Source organism: Globicephala melas, chromosome 16 (genome assembly GCF_963455315.2).
Source record: "Globicephala melas chromosome 16, mGloMel1.2, whole genome shotgun sequence".
Classification (NCBI taxonomy): Eukaryota; Metazoa; Chordata; class Mammalia; order Artiodactyla; family Delphinidae; genus Globicephala; species Globicephala melas.
In genome coordinates, this window is record NC_083329.1 from 11,046,517 (window position 1) to 11,071,515 (window position 24,999).

Here is a 24,999-nt window from a genome sequence, read left to right on the forward strand (position 1 = left end):
CTCAATACTGGATCACTGTCGTTAGCAAACGAACGCACCTTAATATCATAAAATGTCCCTGTCTTATTTCTGTTAACCTTCACAGCGAAACTCGTTCCTCTGATCCCTTACCTCCCCTCAGCCCACTGAGCCTCTGCTGTATTAAAACAGCTTTGCTCAAGGTCACCAATGATGTCCTATGTCCTCTTCAAGCCAGTGGCCCATTCTTGGTCCTCCTCTTACTTGACCTCTCAGTGGCATTTCACATGGCTGACTGCTCTCTCCTTGAAACAATCTCTCAGCTTCCCTGAGACCACGAGCCCCTGGATTTTCTTTCACTTCACAGACTTCTCTCTTCTCCACTGACACACTCCTAAGTGACCTCATCCAGTTTCTGGTTTCAGGTGGCAAGTATGTGCTGATGATTCTAAGGTTATTATTATCTTCAGACTAACATCATCCACTACCAACTCTCCATCCCCACAACCCCCGAAACCCTGCTCCCCCAACAAGCCTTCCCAGGAAAAGGTACCAGGAACCACTCATTTGTTCGCATCAAAATCCTAAGGGCCATCCTTAACTCTTCTTTCCCGCACTCCCCACACTGAACTCATCTGTAAGTCCTGGACATCGCTACCCCTGCACTAGACCTGAGTTCAATCATCTTTCACCATCCCTATCACTACAACCCTAGTCGGAGTCACCACCAGCCTCTTACCTGTTGTCCCTCCATCCCTGCCCAGCAGTCCACCCTCCACCCAGCACCCAAAGCAATCTTTCTAAAGTATAAACCAAATTATGTCACTCCTCTTCTTAAAAACGCCTGGTGTTTCCATTACTCTTAGAATAAAATGTAAACGTCCTACCAGATCCCTCGTAATCAGGCCCACCTACCTCTCTCCTCTTCTCCCCTCTGGCTACACGGGTCTGCTCTCTGTCCCTCAAACACAACACATCGGCTCCCATCTCATGGCCCTGGCAACTGCTCTTCTTTCTGCCTGGATTTTTCTCCCCGTATCTCCAGGTGTCCACCTCCTTCTCATCATTCAAATTTCAACTCACATATCATCAGCTTGGCAAGGCCTTTCCTGGAAGCACCCCCAGTCACTCTCAACCTCTTCCTATTTTGTCTTTTCCACAGAACCTATCAATAGCTGACATTTACTTTTGAATTAGAGTACAGGCTTACTGTAATCTCCTCCCAGCAGAAGGCAATTTCCTTAAAGGTGAGAATGCAACCTCATTTACCACTTATCCCCAGGATGAAAACTGGCGTCTGGCACATAGTGAGTGCTGAATAAATATCTGTCAACCAACTGAATGACTATTTCATAATTGAAAATCTGGACTGAGGTAACTCTTGACATTACATTTAGTTTATTTTAATATTATAATATCAGAAATGCTGAGAACTGATAAAACTGTATCAAAAGCCTGATTACAAAATGGCCTTTTATACCTCTTACCTACTCTGTTAAGGTTTTCTAATACACATTAGGAAATGACCTAAATATCCATGAACAGGAAGCTGGCTAAATATGATGGGGCATAGCCATACAATGGATTCCTATGTAGCCATTAAAGAGAATGAAAAAGATCTACACAAGTTACTATGCAAGGCTGATCAACAACATCAAGCTGCAGAACAATACAGTCAATGAGATCCCTTTGTTCTGACATGAACACATATTTGATTGGACATGCACAGGAAAATTTCTCTAAGGAAATCCTACTAAAAGTGGTTACCTCTCCAAAATAAGAAGGTGAAGACTGAACTTATCATTTATGATTAAAAAACCAAAAAGTGCCAGGAACTACTTTTGATTTCAGCAATCTAGAGCTCACCACTTTGCATTTCACTCTATCAAAGGCTATAAAAGTTCTTTTTAAAAAACACATTACCTGTTTTTTAAAATGATGTATAATCTAGTGAGGAAAAACTGGCGTCAGCTGTCTCAGGAGAACAGTCAGGTTACAGAGTGTGGCCAACTTGCAGGTTGGTTTATGCATTATAGGTTTAACCCCCTTCTCTATTCCTTCCCTTGATAATGACTGGGAATGCTTAAAATAAAACCTTTACAATCTTTCAAGCAGTTTGGGGTTGAGGGGGGACATGGGACATGTGACACAGGCTTAGTCAACAGGTGTGAGTAAATTTTCGGAGATGCTTCTGTTTTCCTAATTAAGATAGATAGATATAACCCATACTATCCTTTCTCACCTTCTTCATGCCCCGAACACAGATGTGATATCTAGAACTATGGGAGCTATCTAATAACTACGAGGCAACAAGAGCCAACAGGCAGGTGAAAAGATGCAAACGATCTAGTGACATCATTCAATAGACGAACCCTTCCTGTTATGTAAGAAAAATAAACCTCTATTTTTTTAAGGTATTGTGAGTTCGGTTCCTTAATGTCTCTACTCTGAATTTTAAAAAAAAGAAAGAAAGAAAGAAAAACACTCAGAGGAAACAGAAAAAAGAAAAAATTATAGTCAACATCAACTCCATAAAAGAGGCTTCAGAATGAAACATTCAGAATTTATACACACAATAAAGATAAACTCACACAGTGAAGCTGAAGTCCAATCAATGCTGGGGCTGCTCTGGACTAATGCTCATTGTTCGATAAATTTCTTTAAGTAATAACAGGGCAGTATCTTCAGATTCCCTATTACAAAGAAAAGCACATTTACTTAAGAGATAATTAGAAATTAACCTCTAGGACTTCCCTGGTGGCACAGTTGTTAAGAATCCGCCTGCCAATTCAGGGGACAAGGGTTCGAGCCCTGGTCCGGGAAGATCCCACATGCTGGGAAGCAACTCAGCCCGTGCACCACAACTACTGAGCCTGCGCTCTAGAGCCCGCGAGCCACAACTACTGGGCCCGCGTGCTACAATTACTGAAGCCCGCGTGCCTAGAGCCTGTGCTCCGCAACAAGAGAAGCCACCACAATGAGAAGCCCACGCACCCCAACAAAGAAAGCCCACACGCAGCAATGAAGATGCAGCCAAAAATTAATTAATTAATTAATTTTTTTAAAAAAAAGAAAGAAATTAACCTCTATGCATAAAGATGGAGAATGCAGCTTTGGTTCTATTCAATTCTACCTAAGAAGGGCAAATGAAAATAAAGTAGTGTAATCTCAGAGCTGTCCTTAAAAACTGGATGAATGCCAATCAGCTCCAAAATAGCTGTGCTGCAGTTCTCCTTGGTGATGGAGGATACACAAAAGGATGGCTTTCAAAGTCCCTACCATTCCCATTCTGTGAAAGGCATCCCTGCAAAAACGGTGTGCAAGTACCAAAGGCCTTTGGTCAAAGGCAGATGACATGCTGCCATCTTGTGGATAACTAAACTAAAGGGGGAAAATACTGATTTTGAATATATGGTCATTCAAATTGCAAATGGTAAATCAGCAAGAACCTCACTAAAACTGCTGTATGTGCTGCAACGTAAAGGCCACATGAATGTTATCAAAGATCAAAATACTTACCAATAGCATAAGTGACTCTGAAGAGCGAAAAGATATTCATTAAAACTCTCTATTGGCTTTTCTTGAAGAACATAGTCAATTCGGCGGCCTCCGTTTAACATTCCAACCTTTCCTAAGTAGTCCTCATCCTTGGAAAAATCTGGACTTTCAACAGTCTTTTCTGCTAGAATTTAAACCATTTCAATATCAAAGTCAATCACTTAATCATTATCCTTTGACTTTAGCTGACCTTCTGGGCTCAAGAGAATATTGCTTGACGCACGTAGCAACCTGGGGAACTACCAGGCTCACTTCCCATTCCTCCAAAGAGCCAGGGGAAGAGGGGCTGGTTCCCCGAGACAGAGGAGAAAGAGCCAACGAGCCGACAGAAGTTTTGAAGAAAAGGGGTGAGAGAGCATTGTAGAAAGAAAGGAAATAGAATTAGAATCTGAAAGAATCAAAAACATCACGGCACAACGACCTGACATCACGTGTACAGTCTACAACGACACAGTACAGTCAGACACAGTACCAGGAGAACATTTCTCACAGGGGGTTATTCAGATGCCTGAATACTAACTTAGTTCTCAACTCTAACATTCCACTCTGGCCTTATGAATCTCAACAAAATTTTAAGCCTGCAGGGTAAAAAGTTCAGCAACTATGAGCCCAAAACCTATAAAAAAAAAAAAAAGGATGACATGCATTTTGAAGTACAGTTTATCCTGATTTTCCTTTATAGGAAGAGCCTCTACACTTCAACAAAAAAGACTACAATGGAAAACCATCATCAAATAATTTATGTGTGCTATGTTCACAAATAATATTTGTACTGGAAAATGCCTCAAATGTCAAATTTACCTTCAACTACTTGCTTTTCTTCTTCTTCTTTGATTTGATTGGCTACCTTCTCCAATTCTTCTTGCAGCTGAGTTGAAGAGGTATGAGCACGGGCAAACTCATTTAATGTCTGCCAAGCACTTTTCAGTGAGCTAATGAAACCCTGCTTCAAATCAGATCCCATACGAGAGAGACTTTCTTTCAACTCTAAAGAGATTAAGAGGACATATCAAGTTATTAGTTACTGGGTTAAATTCTGCACCACAAAAATTAAAACAAAAGTTATACTGTTCTCAGACAGGATAAGACCTCTTACTCTTCTCTTTCTTTTTTTTAATTATTATTTAATTTTTTTACATCTTTATTGGAGTATAACTGCTTTAAAATGGTGTGTTAGTTTCTGCTTTATAACAAAGTGAATCAGTTATACATATACATATATTCCCATATCTCTTCCTACTCTTCTCTTAAATGTCAAATATATGGAGTTTCTCAGCCAAGAACTTCCAACGTATTAAAATGTTTTGAGGAGTCTTATTCTGTCATTTTTTTTTAACAACTAAACTTGATCCAGCCTAAACCTATACATTTTCTCTCACCAAAAAAAAAAGGAGTTCAAATACCATAAAAATATAATAAGCACATTTATGTGCTTTATTTTTACTGTAAGTTAAAAAATGGGCCCACGATATTAAAAAGATGATTGTTTTTCTAATACGTACTGGTGAAATGGTTTTGAGAATTTGAGATTCTGATATAACCACAATTTAAACTTCTAATTTAAAAATGAAGGAACTCCTGCCCCTTCACCTTTTCTGCTTTTGTCTAATAAAAAATACATGAATTCATAGTCTTAGCGTACCAAATTTCTCATTTAACTTCAAAAGAGTTAATTGTGTTTATAAAGCATGGTGCAGAAAAAAAAAGAAAGATATTTTAAATAAGAGGGCATGATCACTGTTCCTTCTTTTAAACCTATGGATAAGAAGTACTATACACCATTAGTAGGCATAAAAGAAACCTAAACCCTACTTGGAATTATTATCAATCCATTTTGTTTAATGAATTTTTTTAATAGGAAACGTTTGTTTAGTTAGCAAGGAAAAAACAGCTTGCTTGACTTATCATCAAATTTTTATTTCTTGATGGTTTGGTCATTAGTTCAAAAGTTACTTTGCTTCCCAATTCCAAAGACTATAACCAAATTCTATCAAAATCTATGCACCTCATCACTTTATTACCAACTTTCTCCATTCCTTATTATGTCAACAATTAGAATGTTATCAAGGAGAAATCATTAAGGAGAAGGAACTCATTCATAACTTTACAGCTCCTGCAAATAATTAGTAAACATGTTCTGAACAATGCAGGCATTTAAATAAATAAGAACTTAGTGTTAAAATTTTCATTAACTCATTACAAATGACAGGAAGGACACAATTCATTACAAATGACAGATTACAAAATGACAGGAAGGAAACAAGCTTTTATAGTATTTGTTTTTTACCTAAATGAAGTCTTTTTCTGCCTTTGTGATGCGGAATGAGAACTGCTTTTAGGTCCAAATCTGGTACAATCATAGGTTCTAATCTATATGCCACTGGATCAAGCTACAAATAGAAGAATTAGAAATCTATGAAAAGCTGTTTTGAGTTATATATCTTAGTTGAGTGAGAAAACAGGTATCTGGCAAACCAGAGATTTTGATTTTCTTTTCACACCTTATTCAAATACTGGTAATTATAAGAAGACTTCCAAGTTTGCGGGTAAAATTACTTGGCAAGCAAAGCAAGAAAATTATTTCCTTGAACAAAGTCTTTTTGGTAGAAAAGTTTATCGGAAAGTATCAGACTGTATTTTTTAGGTCAGAGAGCTGAGTTGTACAAAATCAAAATCAGTATTAATTCCTAAGAAATAAGAATCTGAGAATCTATTAGGATAAAGAGGACTGGCGCTTCGTCTTCTTCAAAATAGAAGTAAATGCAGTTCACTCACTGGATGATAAATATTGAAGAACCCTTTGCAGGTAGGAAGCCTGTAGTTCTCATCTATACTATCCACTCCTCGAATAGTGAGAAACATACCAATTGGAGATCCCAAGGCAAAGAAAATCTCTGGTTCAAAGTCTAAGGAGTTGTAAACAACAGAAACCTAGAAAGGATCAGAAAACAATGAAAGATGGTCATTCCAATGTCATGTAACACAAAATTCAAAAGTTCAAACTGGAACTGCACTTAATTAAAAGCATCCCAATATAGCTGATGCCCCTCAAGGTGTGGCTTCAGTGCTGATAACCAGTCACAGACAGCTGCTGCCAGCTGAAAAGGACCAAAAAAGTTCCTTTTGAAATCTTTACATACTAATACATCCTGTGACTATACTTTTACTTACTGTGTAAAGAAGTAAGTAAGAAGTAAGTAAAAACCATAAAATATAGTGTATGGAAGCATTATATTCATTTTAGTTATAAATGTGGTCAAAACTACAGACTCTAGAATCAAGCTGCCTGGGTTTGAATCCTGACTCCATTCCCCACTGTGTGACTGACCTTGGGCAAGTTTCTTAACCTCTCTTGCCTCCACCTCAGTTTGCTCATCTGTAAAATGGGGATCATAACAATGCCAAACTCATAATGTGGTTGAAAAATAAATAACCTAATCCACATAAAGTGCTTAGCATATTTTAAGCATCCAATGACTGTTACTTCTATTATAACTACCATCCTCATTCATTAGGCTTGTTTCTTTCCATTAGAAATGTGAGCGTAAGCTGTGACAAAGCGAGAGAGTGGCACGGACGTATATACACTACCAAACGTAAAATAGATAGCTAGTGGGAAGCAGCCGCATAGCACAGGGAGATCAGCTCGGTGGTTTGTGACCACCTAGAGGGGTGGGATAGGGAGGGTGGGAGGGAGAGAGGGAGATGCAAGAGGGAAGAGATATGGGAACATATGTGTATGTGTAACTGATTCACTTTGTTATAAAGCAGAAACTAACACACCACTGTAAAGCAATTATACTCCAATAAAGATGTTTAAAAAAAAAAAAAGAAATGTGATTTATCCCAGAAGAGCTCGTTTGGGGGAAACGTCTCAGTTCACTGAGAACTGCCTAGAGTGAGAGAAAGCACCCACATTCGGACAGCACTCTATAAGTTACAAAGCTCTTTTGTTTGTTGCTCAGTGACAGAATATGAGTCTTCATCATTTTAGTATCCTGAGAATGAAGAACAATGAATGGCATAATCCAAGTGCATGACAGAGGTCCACTGAGAGCGAAGGGCATGGCAGGAACCCTTGTTCCCGCTTATCAGACGAAGACAGTGAAGCCCAAATAGGTGATGTCACTTACCCAGGAGCACACAGTGAGTGGCAGAATGAGGATTTCTAACTCCCAAACCAATGCTCTTTCTACTAACTAGGCTGCCCTTCTAACAAAGTCTAGACTTCACATCCCTTTGTTTGCCCGTATATTTGCAAATTCAATAGTTTCTGCTACTGATGAGGGCCACAAAATACTCTCAAGATTATGTATCTTCCCCCAGTTCCAGAAAAAAAAAAAGAGAAGAAAAAACAAAGTTAAAAAAAATTATAAACTGGAAAAAATATTTACATCAAGGGGCCAATATCCTTAATATATAAATTCTTAACTATCAGTAAGAGAAAAGCAACCCAATAGAAAAATAGGTAAACCAGCACCTCACACACACACAAAAAAACCCCTAAAAACTAGGCGATAAAACATCTAACCTCTCTAGTGCTCAAAGAAATACAGTGAGGTACAGTTATCAAAGATATATATGAAATACTAAAAAAAAATTAAAATCTATTTTCATGTAAAAAATTATTTCTTTAGAAGAAGTTACACAAGTAAGAATACTACATATTTTTAAAGGAGAATGATAATATCAGTACTAGTGAGGGAGAGGAGAGAGAGGCAATCAATCTTATAAACTGCCAGTTGGAGTACAAACCGGCACAACCTTTCCAGGGGCAAGCAGCAATAACTATTAACATTCTCATGTGCACGTCCTTTGGCCCAGCTATAAATACTTCCAGTTATTTAACTGAAAGAAAGATTAAAAATGTACACGGAAAATTGGTTTAAAACTGTTTATCACTGGATTGCTTAAAAGAATGAAAAATTGCCTACATGTCCGACATTATGGGTTGAATGTGTTCCCTCCAAAAGAGAAATGTACCACTACCTCAGACCTTACTTGGAAATAGGGTCTTTACAGCATTACAGTGGGCCCTAAATCCAATATGACTGATTTTATTATAAAAAGGAGAAATCTGGACACAGAGACAGGCATGCACAGGAAAGATGATGTGAAGGCAAAGGGAGTCTGCCATGTGAAGATGGAGGATTGGAGTGATGCACACAGAAGCCAAAGGATGCTAACAACTGCCGGCAAACCAACAGAAGCTAGAAAGAGGCAAGGAAGGGTGCCTCTACAGGTTTCAGAGGAAGAAGGCCCTGCTGACACCTCAGTCGCGGAACTGTGAGACAGTAAGTTTCTGGCGCTTAAGACCACCCAGTTTGTGATACTTTGTTATATGGCAGCCTATTATAAAATAGGCTTTGTAGTAGATGATTTTGCCCAGATATAGACTAATGTTAAGTGTTCTGAGCACGTTTAAGGTAGGTGAGGTTAAGCTATGATGTTGGGTAGGTTAGGTATATTAAATGCATTTTTCACTTTGGATATTTTCAATTTACAATAGGACATAACCCCATCGTAAGTCAAGGAAGTCAAGGAAGATATGTATGATATTCTAGTATTTTCCATTTTTGTTAAAATATATATGTAAATATATGCTCAAATAAAAGTGTAGAAGGCCTTGTTCAAACTGCTAATGGTGATTAGTCCTGGTTAAGAGATTTTTTTTTCCCCTCTTCTTTTGCTTAAATCAGTATTTCTTGGCTTTCTGGCAATGAATGATGCACACTGTGGATTACCACAACACTTTGGGTAACAAAGGAGATGGCATGTGACCTGGGCTGAGTAAATCAAACCATGCCCCATTCCCCAGGCAACAAGAATTGGTCCAGAATGGACTTGAGACTCAAACGAGGTCAAATAAAATCCCTCCTTCAAAGTTTCCTAATTGGACCTATCGGGGTACATTCCTTTACCTCTTATGGTAATAAAGCTATAAGGAGATGAGCCCAGAGCCACTGACACCCACCATTCCAGGTTCACTGGAAGAGAAGGCCAACTCCCAGGGAGAGGCAGGCGGGTGAGAGTGTCCTGATGGCGCGGAGCCCCTGGTTCCACAACTCTGACATTCCAACCTTCACAGGTAGGTGAAGAAATACCTGCCTTTAATTTGCTAGAATCTGTTCAAGTTTGCTCATGTTTAAAAAAAAGACATTTTTAAAATGCAAATTTTGGGGCTTCCCTGGTGGTGCAGTGGTTAAGAATCCGCCTGCCAATACAGGGGACACGGGTTCGAGCCCTGGTCCGGGAAGATCCCACGTGCCGTGGAGCGACTAAGCCTGTGCGCCACAACTACTGAGTCTGTGCTCGAGGGCCCGTGTGCCTAGAGCCCGTGCTCCGCAACAACGGAAGCCACCACAATGAGAAATCTGCACACCACAACGAAGAGTAGCTCCCACTCGCCACAACTAGAGAAAACCCACGCGTAGCAACGAAGACCCAACACAGCCTAAATAAACAGACAGATAGATAGATAAATAAATAAATAAAATGCAAATTTGATGGATGAGTTAGGCTTAAAAGCTTTAACAGGCTACAGCAAACATCCAATAACATTTCCTGCCTTCTTTAAATCAGTCATGAACTCACTTAAGAGAATGGAACCATATAAACAACTATAAATATACTGAAAGTAATATTGTCTAAAAAGATTTTAATACTTTTAAGCCATTGAGAAACAATATATCATTAAATGCAGCATTATCAACTACTTGGTAGGTTTTTATAGGAATATTTCCCCCAGGGAAGAATTATGAGTAATAAAAAACGTAAGTTGAGGGAATGCAGCAAGCATCTCTCACAGAAGTTTAACTATATCCTGAAAATAATTTTCTAACCATCACCACTTCCATTGCTAGTGGCTAAGACACTAATGCTATAAAATTATGAGGGGTGAAAAAAATTGAATAAGGACAATTTCAAAAGCTAGGTGATATGTTCAGTACACATTCAGTCCCTCATTTCGAACACTGTGAAAGAAGCATACAATTTTTATTAAGAGCAATTCAGTTTTCTCCCCCCGACCAAAAAAAACTGTTGAATAAATATTTAAAGAATCTAAAGCTAACCCAAATAATACAGATATGTGATTACAACATAAAATACATGGCCCAAGTCAATACGTTAACTTACCTGTCCAGTGCCAACTTCAAAAGACTCATAATCAACGTGCACAGAAGAAACGCAAACTCCGAGTGGGAGTTTCCTCTTGGACTCATTGGATTCTGAGGGCGGAGAAGCCATTTCTTTAGCTTTCTGAGCACTTTCCTCTTGTCCTTTTGTCGAAGCAGCCATCACTGCCTTCTTTTCTGATGCTTTTTTCTGTTCCTGTGAAATACCAAATTTTCATAATAGAACTGGGGGGAAAAAAGTTATCAGCTATCACTATGAAATATCTATATCAATATTAAGGAATGATTAGTAATTTCTTAGGCATAATAATGGTATTGTGATTATTAGGGAAATGTCCTTTTAGACATACATACTAAATATTTAAGGAAAAAAATACCATGATGTCTATAATCTACTTTAAAATTCTTAAGAAAATGAAAATTAAGAACAAAAGCAAAATGTGGCAAAACAGCTACAGTTAAATCTAAATATTTGCTATTAGTATATTCTTTGCTCTCCACTTTTCTATGTAATTTAAAATTTTACTAAAGTTTTTAAAAATGCCAACTTCTTCCTTTGTGATCTCAACTTTAGCCAAATAGTTTAGAAGTACTTTATATAACTGTAAAATATATACTTCCTATAAAGACGTGTAACTTAAGAGAAATTTATTCATTCAACATCTTTACACCATTATGTCTACACAGAGCCACTGACAAATTTTCCTCAAAAGCATTCTGGGAAGAACAGATAAACACACTGTGGTACATTCATACAATGGAATAACTATTTAGAAATAAAAAGGAGTAAACTGCAAATAAAACAACAATTATATGAATTTCAAAAACACTATTTTGAGTAAAAGAAGCTAGGTACAAAAGAGTGTACAGTGTTGGTTCCATTTATATAAACTTCTAGAACAGGCAAAACTATCCTATAGTGATCAAATTCAGAATAGTAGTTGTATGGGAGGGGGAGTGGACCAGAAAGAAGCATGAGAGAACTATCTGAGTGACAGAAATGTTCTAGTTCTTGTTTTAGCTGGCGATTACACAGCCGCAAAAATTGTCAAAACTTACTGTAGTGAAAATCAAGATCTATGCATTTCATAAATAAGCAAAGAAAATTCTTGGGAGCGTCTCTAGATCAGGCGTACCTCTGTAGTAATGAGATAAAATCTGCTCGTGTGGGTTTGTGATCACACCCTGATACAGCAGCAACAATGTCAGGGGAATGTGAACAACCATCATGGTGGATTCATTCACTGGCCCTCATTCCCCAAGCTGTGAATGACTGTGTTAAGTCTCTGTTTAAATAGCTATTGACAGGAAATTCCCTGGTGGTCCAGTGGTTAGGGCTCGGCGCTTTCACTGTCGTGGTCCTGAGTTCAATCCCTGGTTGGGGAACTAAGATCCCACAAGCCTCATGGCGCAGCCAAAAATTAAATAATTAATTTTAAAAAAAGAAGAGCTACTGACAGTGCCTAAACAAAACAGCTGGCCAAATTGGTCTTGTCTATCAATAAATTCCAAATACTAGAAAACCTGGAAATAAGTCCAATTGGTTAATTCAAAGGCAATACAGAATAAAGAAAACTCTCCACCAGCCAGCTGGGAACTGATTCCACCATTAAAGTCTTGGAAGGCTTCGTTATCTCTGCCCTTTGGAGGAACCACAAGATTAAACCTAAAACCCAAAATGAAGAACATGTTCAAGGTTCTTCAGTTTAAATTTGTTTTCTCACTTGCAAGTACCTCCCATTATACTCATAGAACTTAACAATCTAAATTGTTAAGAGGGCTGTCTAAACAGATCCTCAACTGTCCTACTGCGAACTGCTGTTCTGTTTCCCCTCCTAGACACATGCTATAACTTTAAAACAAAGTGAGCCAAAATACACATACTTGAGTATCAATATTCCCAGCACTAAAAATTATTCCTTTTCAAAGGAAAATGAATAAGATGGCTTACAAAGGGGAAAGAAAAGCTCAGGCCACAAATATTTGACCTCTTTATTAAAATAACAAGCTAACTAACTTTGGTTCCATTATTTCGGTTACACTAAATCAATAGGACACACCATTTTATCTTATTATTGATCTGGCAGCACCTTGTTAACTAGGAATAACAGAGCAATCAATGGCAACACGGCTGAGAAAGTTTCATGGTTCATCCAGAGGCAATTACTTTTGAGTTTAAAAAATAAGATGACTTTATAGTTTTATTCCTTTCAAAACATTCTTATAATGCCATTACTTATATATCCAAACTACTACAGGAGCCAAAACAGGCTCCTTCTAGAGATTCTTCAAGAACTATAGAATACTTCTCTACTTTTTTCCTTTTATTTACAAAATAAAATCAGGGACAGATGTAGGACCTGGAAACATAGCTTCTCATTTGTTCTTTTTGTGTTTTTACAGGCCTGTGCTTCACTGATGTGCACATGGAGATGAACATGCTCACACTTGGAGAACACAGCCTGGCGGAAAGGAACAACATTGGCACGCTTTCATCATGGTTTTGGTGTGACCACTGTGCTCACCAGAGATGTTGCCTTTCAACTCAATCTTCACTGTCGCCTTCAATCAACCATCAAAAACACTATTTCTGTGTCTAAAATGTGTTTTGAGTTGTACCTTTCTTTTCCATTTCCTATTACACCCCTATCATCTCTCAATCAGTCACTGCATAATTACAGTGACTATGCCCGGTGATTCCTAACAGCCTCTAGCTTCATCCCCTTCCAACTCCATCCCCGCACTGTAACCAAGTGAACTCCCTAAAACACCGGCCCAGTCATGGAACTGCCCTCATTGCTCCACTGACCTACAGCAGTGGTTCTCACACCATGTCCCCTTAGAACTGAACCAGTGGTTTACACTGCTGCTAAAAATGTGGCCCAGTTCTCACACACACACACACACACACACACACACACAAAATTAACGTAAAATTCAAGTTGATAACAGAATTGTCTCAACTTTAAGATTTGTTCCAATTGTTTTTTCCTTTAGTACTCCTTATCAGCCAGTAGGCCCTAGCCAACAGCAAAAGACAGCAAATATTAATGGAAAAACCAGGAAGGAATCAATATGTCTAAAAACTCACTTATTATAAGCACATTTGCTCATGGTTGAAATTTTATGTGACTTACAGCACATAGTTTTCAATTTTAACATTTCTGAAGTAAAAATTAAACTTTAGACTAAACAGATGATTTGGTGCTAAATCATAATTTGTGATAAAAATTAATAAGTAAGTAAGCATTTCATGATGTTAGTTTAAAAGCACCATGACTTTCACAGCCATAAGAACATGTTTGCGGACCACTCCCTCGTAACTGAAATCTGCCACATCTGCCATTCGGGCCCTCAGAACCCTGTGCTCTACCTTATTCTCAGCTCGACTGCTGTTTCCGCTGCAGAAAAACACCTGCCCACTACCGGAAGGCCATTTCCCCTGGCCCTACCCTTCCTTCAAGCTCAAGTACCAACACCTTGGAGAAGTCTTCTCTCATCAGCCCCAGCCCCTTCTCTCCCGGGCAGGCCTCACCTGGCTCTGACAGCACAAGCAGCACTGATGCATCATCTGTGGTCAAATCTCTCCCCCTAACTAGACAGCATACCCTCAGTTCATCTCCAAATCCCAAGAACTCAGCACATGCCTGATCTAAAACATATACTCATAAAATACAGAACAACTCAATTGCTTAAGCTAATCATAACAAATCAGTCCTATGACTTTACAGTCATATTACATATAAAGAAGTGGCATATGTTAAGTTCCAAAGAAGTAACACAAATTAAAGAACCACAGAAGTTCAAAAGATGGAAGGATCAACGAAGACCATGTTAATATAATAAAAATAAAATAGCCACCCTAAGTGCTACCTAATTTTTCTAAGTATACAGAAAATCTCTGTAAAGTTAACTTAATGAAAATTAAACGAGTTATTCCCAATAGTTTTATTCTTTTGAAATGTTTTCTAGTTGTTGCTGTTATTGCTCTGATTTGGATTGTTGACAACTTTTTGGTTTTGGTTATTAATTAATGAAATGTATCTGTGTTCCTTCTTATCTCTTTAGATGGTGAGAAGGACTGGGAGAAGAGAAAATGCACTAACATTTACTGGATGATAAGCTACACATGCATTACGTCATCCTCACTGCAATCCTATAAGGAAGGCATTATCACTCCCGTTTTATAAATGAAGGAAACCACAGACCAGAAAAGTTAAGCAAATTGCTCGTGAATATGTAATTAATAAGTGGTTGAACTGGGAATCAGGGTGACCAAGTCATCTTTTTGTCCAGGACTTACCCAGTTGTTGCACTGGGAAATTCTCAAATACCAATTCTAAGGCTGAAAGTCCTTCATCCCGGAATTTGCTCAGCCCCAGGAAAACCAGGAATTGGCATTTAATTGGAATTTGAATCCATTTCTGGCTGACTCCCAAGTCAGGCCTTCCATCAACTCCATTACTGTGCCCTTGGGCAGGGAGCACAGTAGCTGACCTAACCATGATGGTATTAACAAAAACTTCCAAAATATAAACAAGCTAGTCACAGATGAGTTTTTTCTTTTAGGTGCAGAGATGAACTTTACCAGTTTGGCTGCTTTATGTTTTACAAAGTTAGCTATCTTCTTCCTGGGTCCAAGTGGTATCCCCATTTCCTTCAGGTCATCCACTGTACACATAAGCTTTAAAAGAAAACAAACAAGCACATTAATTAGTCAATCTAATGATATATGAAGTGAAATTTAAAAAAAGGAAATTATGAAAAGAAACCGTATCATCTAAGGCAACTGAATATCCAATTTGTTTAAAGTTAATTTCTTTTCTGTCCCCAGCCTCAGGTAATTTTTTTTAAATCATGAATTAATTTAGGTTGTAAAATTTTAGGCCTCCACATCTAAGTCATTCTTTTAATTTTTTTTTGCGGTACGTGGGCCTCTCACTGTTGTGGCCTCTCCTGTTGCGGAACACAGGCTCCAGACACGCAGGCTCAGCGGCCATGGCTCACGGGCCCAGCCGCTCCGCGGCACGTGGGATCTTCCCGGACCGGGGCACGAACCCGTGTCCCCTGCATTGGCAGGCGGACTCCCAACCACTGCGCCACCAGGGAAGCCCCATTCTTTTAATTTTTAACAGAAAATACATGCATGTTGTACAGAATTCTTTCCTCATACACAGGAAAAACAATTTTAGACAAAAATGAATCAAACTATCATCAGTTCCTATTTCCCCTCATCCTGGCCACATAGTATATTAATATCAAACCCTTAATATTCTTGCCAAACTAATAGCTTAAAAAAACCTCACTGCACTTTTTTTTAAAATAAATTTATTTATTTATTTATTTTTGGCTGCGTTGGGTCTTTGTTGCTGTGAGCAGGCTTTCTCTAGTTGCGGCGAGCGGGGGCTACTCTTCATTGTGGTGCGCGGGCTTTTCATTGCAGTGCGCGGGCTTTTCATTGTGGTGGCTCCTCTCACTGCGGAGCACGGGCTCTAGGTACGAGGGCCTCAGTAGCCACGGCGCACGGGCCCAGCACTTGTGGCTCACGGGCTCCAGAGTGCAGGCTCAGCAGTTGTGGCGCGTGGGCCCAGCCGCTATGAGGCATGCAGGATCCTCCCATACTAGGGCTCGAACCCGTGTCCCCTGCATTGGCAGGCTGATTCTTAACCACTGCGCCACCAGGGAAGTCCCTCACTGCACTTTTAATTTATATTTCTCTTAAGAGTTTTCATATGATAAGAAGTCATTTGTTATTTTCTTTTCTGAATATCATCTGTTCATATTCTTTGCCTATTTTCCTATTGTGTTGATGGTCTTTGTGTAACTAACTTATAGAAACTTTGAATAATAAGAAAATAAACCCTTTGTTTATAATGTGTGTTGCAAACAGTCTTCTTAACCTTTTGTTGGCCTTTAGGTGTTGTTTATGCCATCCCCTGCTATGCAATTTTTTTTCCATTATGGCTTCTGGGTTTTATGTCATACTTAGAAAAGCCTTCCCAGATTATTAAAAAAAGTTCTCCTGTTTTTTCCAATTTTTTTTAAATGTTTAAGTCTCTGCCTTATCTGAATGCACTGTGATATAAAAGTGTTTAAATCTTATTAATTTTCAATCTCATACAAAGGAAAAACAACTTTAGACAAAAATGAATCAAACTATGATCAGTACCAGAGATTCCATATCAATCTTTTCCTTTTCAAAAGTGCTAACGTATTCAGAGAGGCTAAGTGCTTCCAGAGTTTCTTGCAAAGTCAGGACTTCTTCATTTTCAACATCAAGGTCACAAGACTCATCCAACGTCAGCTTTGGCTCTTCAGGTATCTTTTAAAAAAAAAGTTGGGAGAACGTTACAAAGTTCCCATAAAATGTCTTCTGATCTATGGAAAAATCTTAATTCTGTCCTATACACAAATCATAATTTTTGGCAGTTTGCTATCCAAAGTTTGAATATTCTGAAAAAGTATATAAATTTAGTAAATCACGCATGCTCCCATTTCCTACAATAATTTACTTCACATTTTTTAAAGAAACCATAAACTGTCTCTCACATTTAAATTTATAATACATAAGGAAGACGAGTGAGAAACTCAAATAATGAGCTCTATGATTCCACTGCACTCCTAAAGCTCAGGGTATTTTGTTACATAGAATCAGTTCAGATTGTGGAAAACTCTTCAGCTCCAACTCTGAATCTAGAGGTCAATTGGGCCATACCTGCTTTTCCTGGAAATGTGGCTGCTTCACAACTCCATTAGCAACAGCTAAAGGCTCAGGAGACTTTGATAAATTCAAATCTTTTTGATTAGACAGGATGTCAAACAATATTAAAGAACCTTAGAAAAAAAAAAAGAAGCATTTTGCTTTATAATGTACTAGGTGCTTTTATAACACTAAATAAATTCTCCTCCTTTTTTTTGTTCAAAGTCCCAAGCAGAAGTCACATAAAGTTAGATGTTAATCAAGATCTGATAATAAATATTCTTGTTTTACCAAGTAGTAGAATAAATTAAAATATAAAGCATTCCTAGGTAACATGAAAGGCAAATAAGGCAGAATGTAAACTCAAAGCATTCATTTCTACCCTTTATAAAACTTAAAATCTATAATTCTAAGTCTTGAACTAACAATGTCACCCACATTGAAAGCAGGGATGACTCAACAAAAATTGTATTTAAAATGTGGATATTTGGAAGTTTTACCTAAACTGTGACCAGCAACAGAGACCCCTCCTTTGAAGTCTGGGTTCCGACTCATGAAGAGTGCATACAGACGGTTTATCTCCAATCCCACTTTCTCCACAATCCTCTGACAGTAGATGGGGCTGTTGTAAAATAAAATGTCTAGCAAGGTTTCATTAGTAAAGTGACGAAACCGACCAATACTTGGTAAAGTGATTTTCTTAATATTCCTGTTCAGAAAGAAAAAGAAGTATGTTTAGTCAGTAAGCACCTTAAATTTATCGGTTTCTAAAAGTTTCAATTTTGAATCCTGAAAATACACTAAGTAAAAAAAGATCCCACAGACTAATTATGAGTTGATTTTATAGACAGTTACTGTAAACAAATCAAGATAAACCAAAAAAGTTGTCATTTGTGCCTATAACTATACTATGAACTTGGGGATTCTCTGAAGTTATCATACAAAATAAGGCCAAAGCGAAGATTTTTAATTTATTTTTAAAGAGGAAAGCCTACTCTTCCATTTTTCTTCCAGTTTACTGGAAATCAGGATACCTGACAAAAATTGTGGGTGGCCAGGACAATAGAGAATGTAGCAAGAAGTAAAAAAGGAGCTTAATGGAATGAGAATCTCTCCTGATTTGAGAATGGCCATACTTCAGGAATACCCAAAGAGAGAGAAATCATCCCCATAACAGGGCTTCACATGGAGAGAACAGAATGTTTGTAGCGTTAGTTTTATTAAAGCATGTGCCCTGAAACATCATGATGTTCACTAAAATCCAAGTATGTCATTAGCCCTGTGTCCCCAGCATAAATATTTTCTAAATCTGTGCTTCCCAACTGGAAGCATTCCAAATTGAGTGGAGGCATTTTTAGTTGTCACAGTGCCTGGTAAGTGCTGCTGGCATTTAGACTAAGGATATTAAATGGCCTACAATACACACAACAGTCTTACATGACACAGAACTGTCCTGCCAGAAGAGTCTCCACTGAGAAACAATAATCAGTGGTTCTCAACCAGGGGCGATTTTATCCCCAGGGGACATCTGGCAATGACTAGAGACATTTTTGGTTGTTAAATTAAGGGTAAGGTCGTGCTACTCTTATCTAGAGGGTAGAAGCCTAGGATGCTGCTAAACATCCTATAGTGTACAGGACAGCCCCATGTGTGAACCACTATAGATGAGTATTCTAAAACCAGCTTAAGTTTCTTAGATTCTCTTAAATATTTACAATAGGAATACACACATACGTATGTACGTATATACGTGCATGTGCACACACACACAAAGTAGCACATAAACTTAAGTGTTTAATCATATGTCAGAGCAAGTATATAAAGTTTTTAAGTGTATCTGTTGAAGTCATAATAAACTACTTTATACTATAGTTTAAAATTTGAATCTAAGTTTGACTAATCTGAAAACCAAGCTATCAAAATCCACAAACCTGTCAACACCGGTGGCATCCCCACCCAAGGAACTATGCCAATGAACCGGAAGGAATTCCACTCTGCTTACTTTCCGATCATCTAAAGATTTCTTGAAATGTGTCTGCAGCAATTTGAGAGAAACCACCCTAAAATCATCCACTTAAAAAAAAAAAAAAAAATTTTAGAGAAATGCAAATCAAAACTACAATGAGATATCATCTCACACCAGTCAGAATGGCCATTATCAAAAAATCTAGAAACAATAAATGCTGGAGAGGGTGTGGAGAAAAGTCAACCCTCTTGCACTGTTGGTGGGAATGTAAATTGATACAGCCACTGTGGAGAACAGTATGAAGGTTCCTTAAAAAACTACAAATAGAACTACCATATGACCCAGCAATCCCACTACTGGGCATATACCCTGAGAAAACCATAATTCAAAAAGAGTCATGTACCAAAATGTTCATTGCAGCTCTATTTACAATAGCCCAGAGATGGAAACAACCTAAGTGTCCATCATCAGATGAATGGATAAAGAAGATGTGGCACATATATACAATGGAATATTACTCAGCCATAAAAAGAAACGAAATTGAGCTATTTGTAATGAGGTGGATAGACCTAGAGTCTGTCATACAGAGTGAAGTAAGTCAGAAAGAGAAAGACGAATACCGTATGCTAACACATACATATGGAATTTAAGAAAAGAAAAATGTCATGAAGAACCTAGGGGTAAGACAGGAATAAAGACACAGACCTACTAGAGAATGGACTTGAGGATATGGGGAGGGGGAAGGGTAAGCTGTGACAAAGCGGGAGAGAGGCATGGACATATATACACTACCATACGTAAGGTAGATAGCTAGTGGGAAGCGGCCGCATAGCACAGGGAGATCAGCTTGGTGCTTTGTGACCGCCTAGAGGGGTGGGATAGGGAGGGTGGGAGGGAGGGAGACGCAAGAGGGAAGAGATATGGGAACATATGTATATGTATAATTGATTCACTTTGTTATAAAGCAGAAACTAACACACCATTGTAAAGCAATTATACTCCAATAAAGATGTAAAAAAAAAAAATCAGGGAAGACAAATTAACTTGATTAAATTTTCCTAGCTTGATTAAGTAGTTAGCAATTACCTTTTATGCCAGTATTTTTTATAACACAAACTTTTCAAGAAAAAAAAAAAAGATGACAAAATCAGTCCAGAAAAGAAAAAAAACCAACCTTTCGGAAGTTCTTGTTCATGTTTCATTATTTTACAGGAATATATAAATGACTGAAAAACATTAGCTCAACTACCATTACTGGGAGGCAGAAATGCACTGTGGGTAGACTCTGGAATCAAATTACCTGCTCCAGAACCTACAGACCGTGACATGGGAGAGGTTAACTCATCCTCTGGGCCTCAGTTCCTCACCTAATAGTAAAGGTAACAGTAACAGCACCTACACCCCAAAGAGTTATTGTGAGGGTTAAATGATACAACTCATGCAACATACTTGGGACATACCAAGTATTCAATAAATATGAACTATTACTACAAACATAAAAATAAAACTTCCAAAATTTAAGTAAACCAGGCAGATTCACAGTTCCTTTAAACAACTTCTCACAACTAATTCACCATAAATCAGTTCAATGCACAGGTGTTCCTAGTGGCTGGAAGTGCTCAGGCAGAGGTTGTCAAAAAGCCTAAATTATTTCCAAGATCCCTTCTAATTCTTCACAATCTAGGATTTTATGAGTTATAAATGTCATAAGAGCAAATGAAGTACAAAGTAGTATTGCCCATGATCATTTAAATCTCCTCTTACAGTCCCTCAGCCAACAGTATACAGCTGGAAACCATCTTAAAAATGAAGGTTTAAAAGTTCTAGTAGTTCTCGAATCATTTCATGAAATGAAGTGACTAACGCTTACCACATTCAATAATGCTTCTAAAGCGCAAGTCACACACAGGTCCAATGCCATGCACCATGAACACCAAATGGTCAACCGGAGGCATTTCCCCTGCAAAAGAAAGAAAGAAAGACATTCATCCATGCATATATACATACACACACACACACACACAAGCTGGGGACTGTTTAGGTTTTCTTAATTGAATAGCAATATTCAATACCCCTTTTGTCATCATAAATTTGCCAAAATCAGATGAACGCAGCTCAAAGTCCACCTTTTGGCAAATAACAGTGAACTAGACCAAGGAGTGGAGGAAGCAGGCCATTTCTGATCCCAGAAGCTATGAGCCAATGACGATCATCAGTTTTGTACCTATAGAGGCTCCATAACCTTGTAATTTCTTCAGAACTCCCCAGGGCACTAAGCCCCACATGGAGATTCCACTTGTCAATATAAAACTTCAAAATCTTTTCCCAAAATCCTTCTCTGTGTTAGATTCACACATACTATACATGAACATTTCCAAGTTAAATCTACTATTTTACTCTGGTTATTTCATACAGATTCATAATATGAGTACATTTATTTCCAAATCCTGCTCACTGCCTGTTTTTATAAATAAAGTTTTATTGCAACACAGCTAGGTCCATTTGTTTGCATACAAATGCTTTCACACTACAATGGCAGAGTTGAGCAGAGATACAGCAGAGTCTGCATGGCTTGCAAAGCCTGAAATATTTACTACTTCGCCCTTTGCAGAAAAAATTCACCACTCCTGCACTAAAGTAATACAAACTAGTTGAGGCATGACAAAACAAGCCCAAAAATATTGCCCAAAGCCTAGTTTCAACAAGCAAAGTGCTTCTTCACAACAATATATATTTTAGAATCTATATTACATGGTTTGTGCACCTTCAACAGAATTCTAAATTAAAGAACAAACAGATATAAAAGTAATAAAAAGGAAAGATCTGTGCCAACCTAGCTGATTTCTGCACGTTATGGCAGGTAATCCTAATAACTATTTCCTTTTTTCATCATTCTAAAATAGAGAAGTCTAAAAATGACCTTAGTCCTAAACAAACTGTACGAACCATCAGGAATTTCATCAAGGTTATCATCAACTCCACGCTTTACAACCCTGGGCCTTGTCTGTCCATCTTGTGTGGTCCCCCATTCATCTGGCACTGATGAGGGCTGGAACTGAACAATAACCTTCAAGATACAAGAGAAGGATTATGACAGAGCTCACTATCAAATTCATTCCCACTATAAGCTAAATACATAATAAACTACTTCATAGTATAGTTTATAATCAGATACGTGTACTGTTCCTCCAAAATCAATTTTGTAACAGTCCTGCTAGCATTCAGTAACCATTAAAACTAAGTAAATCAATACCATTATTTCCAATGCTTATGTTGGAAAATAATACAACTAAATCAGAGGTAGTATGCCTTGATTTAAAAATATAACAAACAGGGCTTCCCTGGTGGCGCAGTGGTTGAGAGTCCGCCTGCCGATGCAGGGGACACGGGTTCATGCCCCGGTCCGGGAAGATCCCACATGCCGTGGAGCGGCTGGGCCCGTGAGCCATGGCCGCTGAGCCTGCGCGTCCGGAGCCTGTGCTCCGCAGCGGGAGAGGCCACAACAGTGAGAGGCCCGCGTACCGCAAAAAAAAAAAAAAAAAAAATTCAGGTTTACACATAAGAAATAAAAGAAGTAGAGGAATCCTTGTTTTATAAATACATATAAGGCAAAATCCTCTAAATAACAACGCGCAAATTCAATTTCAATGTCCAAAACGGATTTACCTACCACTTTTCAGGAAGACATATACTATTCTGTTAAATCAACTGTATTAAATTTAGTCCAGTGTTACATGGAAAAATCTCAAATAAACAACCTAACCTACCATCTAAAGGAATCAGGAAAAGAAGAGCAAACAAAGCCCAAAGTCAGCACAAGGAAGGAACTAATAAAGATCAGAGAGCAAATAAATAAAATTGAGACCAAAAAAAAAAACACACAGGAAAGATCAATGAAACCAAGAGCTGGTTTTTTGAAAAAAATTAACAATATTGATAAACCTTTAGCCAGGCTTACCAAGGAGAAAAGAGAGAGGACCCAAATAAACAAAATAAGAAATGAAAGAGGAGAAATAGCAACTGATACCACAGAGACACAAAAAAAACCATAAGAGAATACTATGAACAGTTATATGCCAACAAATTGGACATATTAGAAGAAACAAATTTCTAGAACCATACAACCTGCCAAGACTGAATCAAGAAGAAACAGACAATTTGAACAGACCAATCACTAGTAGTGAAACTGAATTTCTAATAAAAAGAACTCCCAGCAAACTAAAGTCCAGGACCAGAGAGCTTCCCATGGGAATTCTATCAAACATATAAAGAAGAGCTGAGAAGCTGATACCTACCCTTCTCAAACTATTCCAAAAATTGAAGAGGAGGGAACACTCCCAAATTCATTCTATGAGGCCACCATTACCCTGATACCAAAACCAAACACACTACAAAAAAAAGAAAATTACAGGCCAATATCTCTAATGTATATGTAAAAACTGTCAACAAAATGTTAGCAAACCGAATCCAACAATATATAAAAAGGATCATACACCATGATCAAGTGGGATTTATTCCAAAGATGCAAGGATGGTTCAACATTTGCAAATCAATTAATGTGATACACACATTAACAAAAGGAAGGATTAAAAATCACGATTATCTCAACAGATTCAGAAAAGCATTTGACAAAATTCAACATCTATTCATGGTAAAAAAAAAAAAACTCTCATCAAAGTTGGTACAGAGGGAACATATCTCAACATAGTAAAGGCCATTTATGAAAAAACCCACAGCTAACAGCACACTCAGTGATGAAAAGCTGATCATATTTCCTCCAAATTCAGAAACAAGACAAGGATGCCCACTCCTGCCACCTCTATTTAACATAGTATTGGAAGTCCTAGCCACAGCAGTCAGAGAAAAAGAAATAAAAGGTATCCAAACTGGAAGGGAAGAAGTAAAACTGTCACTATTTGCAGATGACATGACACTATATATAGAAAACCTTAAAGTCTCCACCAAAAAGCTATTAGAACTGATAAATGAATTCAGTAAAGTTGCAGGATATAAGATTAGTATACAGAAATCTGTTGCTTTTCTACACACTAAAAATGAACTATCAGAAAGAGAAAGCAAAAAAAGACAATCCTGCTTAAAATCTCATCATGAAGAATAAAATACCTAGGGGGAATTCCCTGGTGGTCCAGTGGTTAGGATTCTGGGCTTGCACTGCCAGGGGCCCAGGTTCGATCCCTGGTTGGGGAACTAAGATCCCACAAGCTGTGCAACACGGCCAAAAAAAAAAAGAAGAATAAAATACCCGGGAATAAACCCCAATGTTCATAGCAGCACAGTTTACAGCAGCCAAGATATGGAAGCAACCCAAGTGTCCATCAACAGACAAATGGATAAAGAAGATGTGGTACACATACACACACACACACACACACACACACACACGATGGAATATTACTCAGCCATAAAAAAGCATGAAATTCTGCAATCTGCAGCAACATGGATGGACCTAGAAAATGTGTGTAGTGAAATAAGTCAGAGAAAGGCAAATACTGTATATCACTTTATTTGTGGAATCTAAAAAATAAAACGGATGTATCAATAGATACCAAAACAGAAACAGACTCACAGATTAAAAAAAAAAACCAAAGTAGTGGTTCCAGTAGGGACAGGGAAAGGGGTAGGGCAAGATAGGGGTATGGAATTAAGAGACACAAACTACT

General features: G+C 38.0%; 1 protein-coding gene and 1 non-coding gene across 7 annotated transcripts in view; one reads left to right on the forward strand and one right to left on the reverse strand.

Annotated features, from left to right (window-relative positions):
* Positions 1 to 24,999, reverse strand: part of SEC23IP (SEC23 interacting protein) — a 90,000-nt gene that overhangs the window by 49,384 nt on the left and 15,617 nt on the right. For 4 of the 6 annotated variants that reach the window (XR_009559286.2, XM_060286143.1, XM_030839408.2 and 1 more), the window contains 13 exons: positions 22,265 to 22,385; positions 21,189 to 21,278; positions 19,284 to 19,425; positions 17,853 to 18,061; positions 17,368 to 17,486; positions 16,822 to 16,974; positions 15,241 to 15,336; positions 10,654 to 10,848; positions 6,292 to 6,447; positions 5,804 to 5,906; positions 4,318 to 4,503; positions 3,478 to 3,640; positions 2,550 to 2,651 (listed from right to left, as the gene is read on the reverse strand). Coding sequence is in view for 5 of the 6 variants with exons in the window: in XM_060286143.1 (XP_060142126.1) it covers positions 2,570 to 2,651; positions 3,478 to 3,640; positions 4,318 to 4,503; positions 5,804 to 5,906; positions 6,292 to 6,447; positions 10,654 to 10,848; positions 15,241 to 15,336; positions 16,822 to 16,974; positions 17,368 to 17,486; positions 17,853 to 18,061; positions 19,284 to 19,425; positions 21,189 to 21,278; positions 22,265 to 22,385 (1,815 nt within the window). In the remaining variant the exon portion in view is untranslated. Of the gene's footprint in view, positions 1 to 2,549; positions 2,652 to 3,477; positions 3,803 to 4,317; positions 4,504 to 5,803; positions 5,907 to 6,291; positions 6,448 to 10,653; positions 10,849 to 15,240; positions 15,337 to 16,821; positions 16,975 to 17,367; positions 17,487 to 17,852; positions 18,062 to 19,283; positions 19,426 to 21,188; positions 21,279 to 22,264; positions 22,386 to 24,999 lie in introns of those variants that run through there. The other 2 variants (XM_030839410.2, XM_060286144.1) reach the window with 2 other exon arrangements.
* Positions 24,454 to 24,526, forward strand: TRNAA-UGC (transfer RNA alanine (anticodon UGC)). Its single transcript has one exon. It is a non-coding gene; the product is annotated as a tRNA-Ala (tRNA).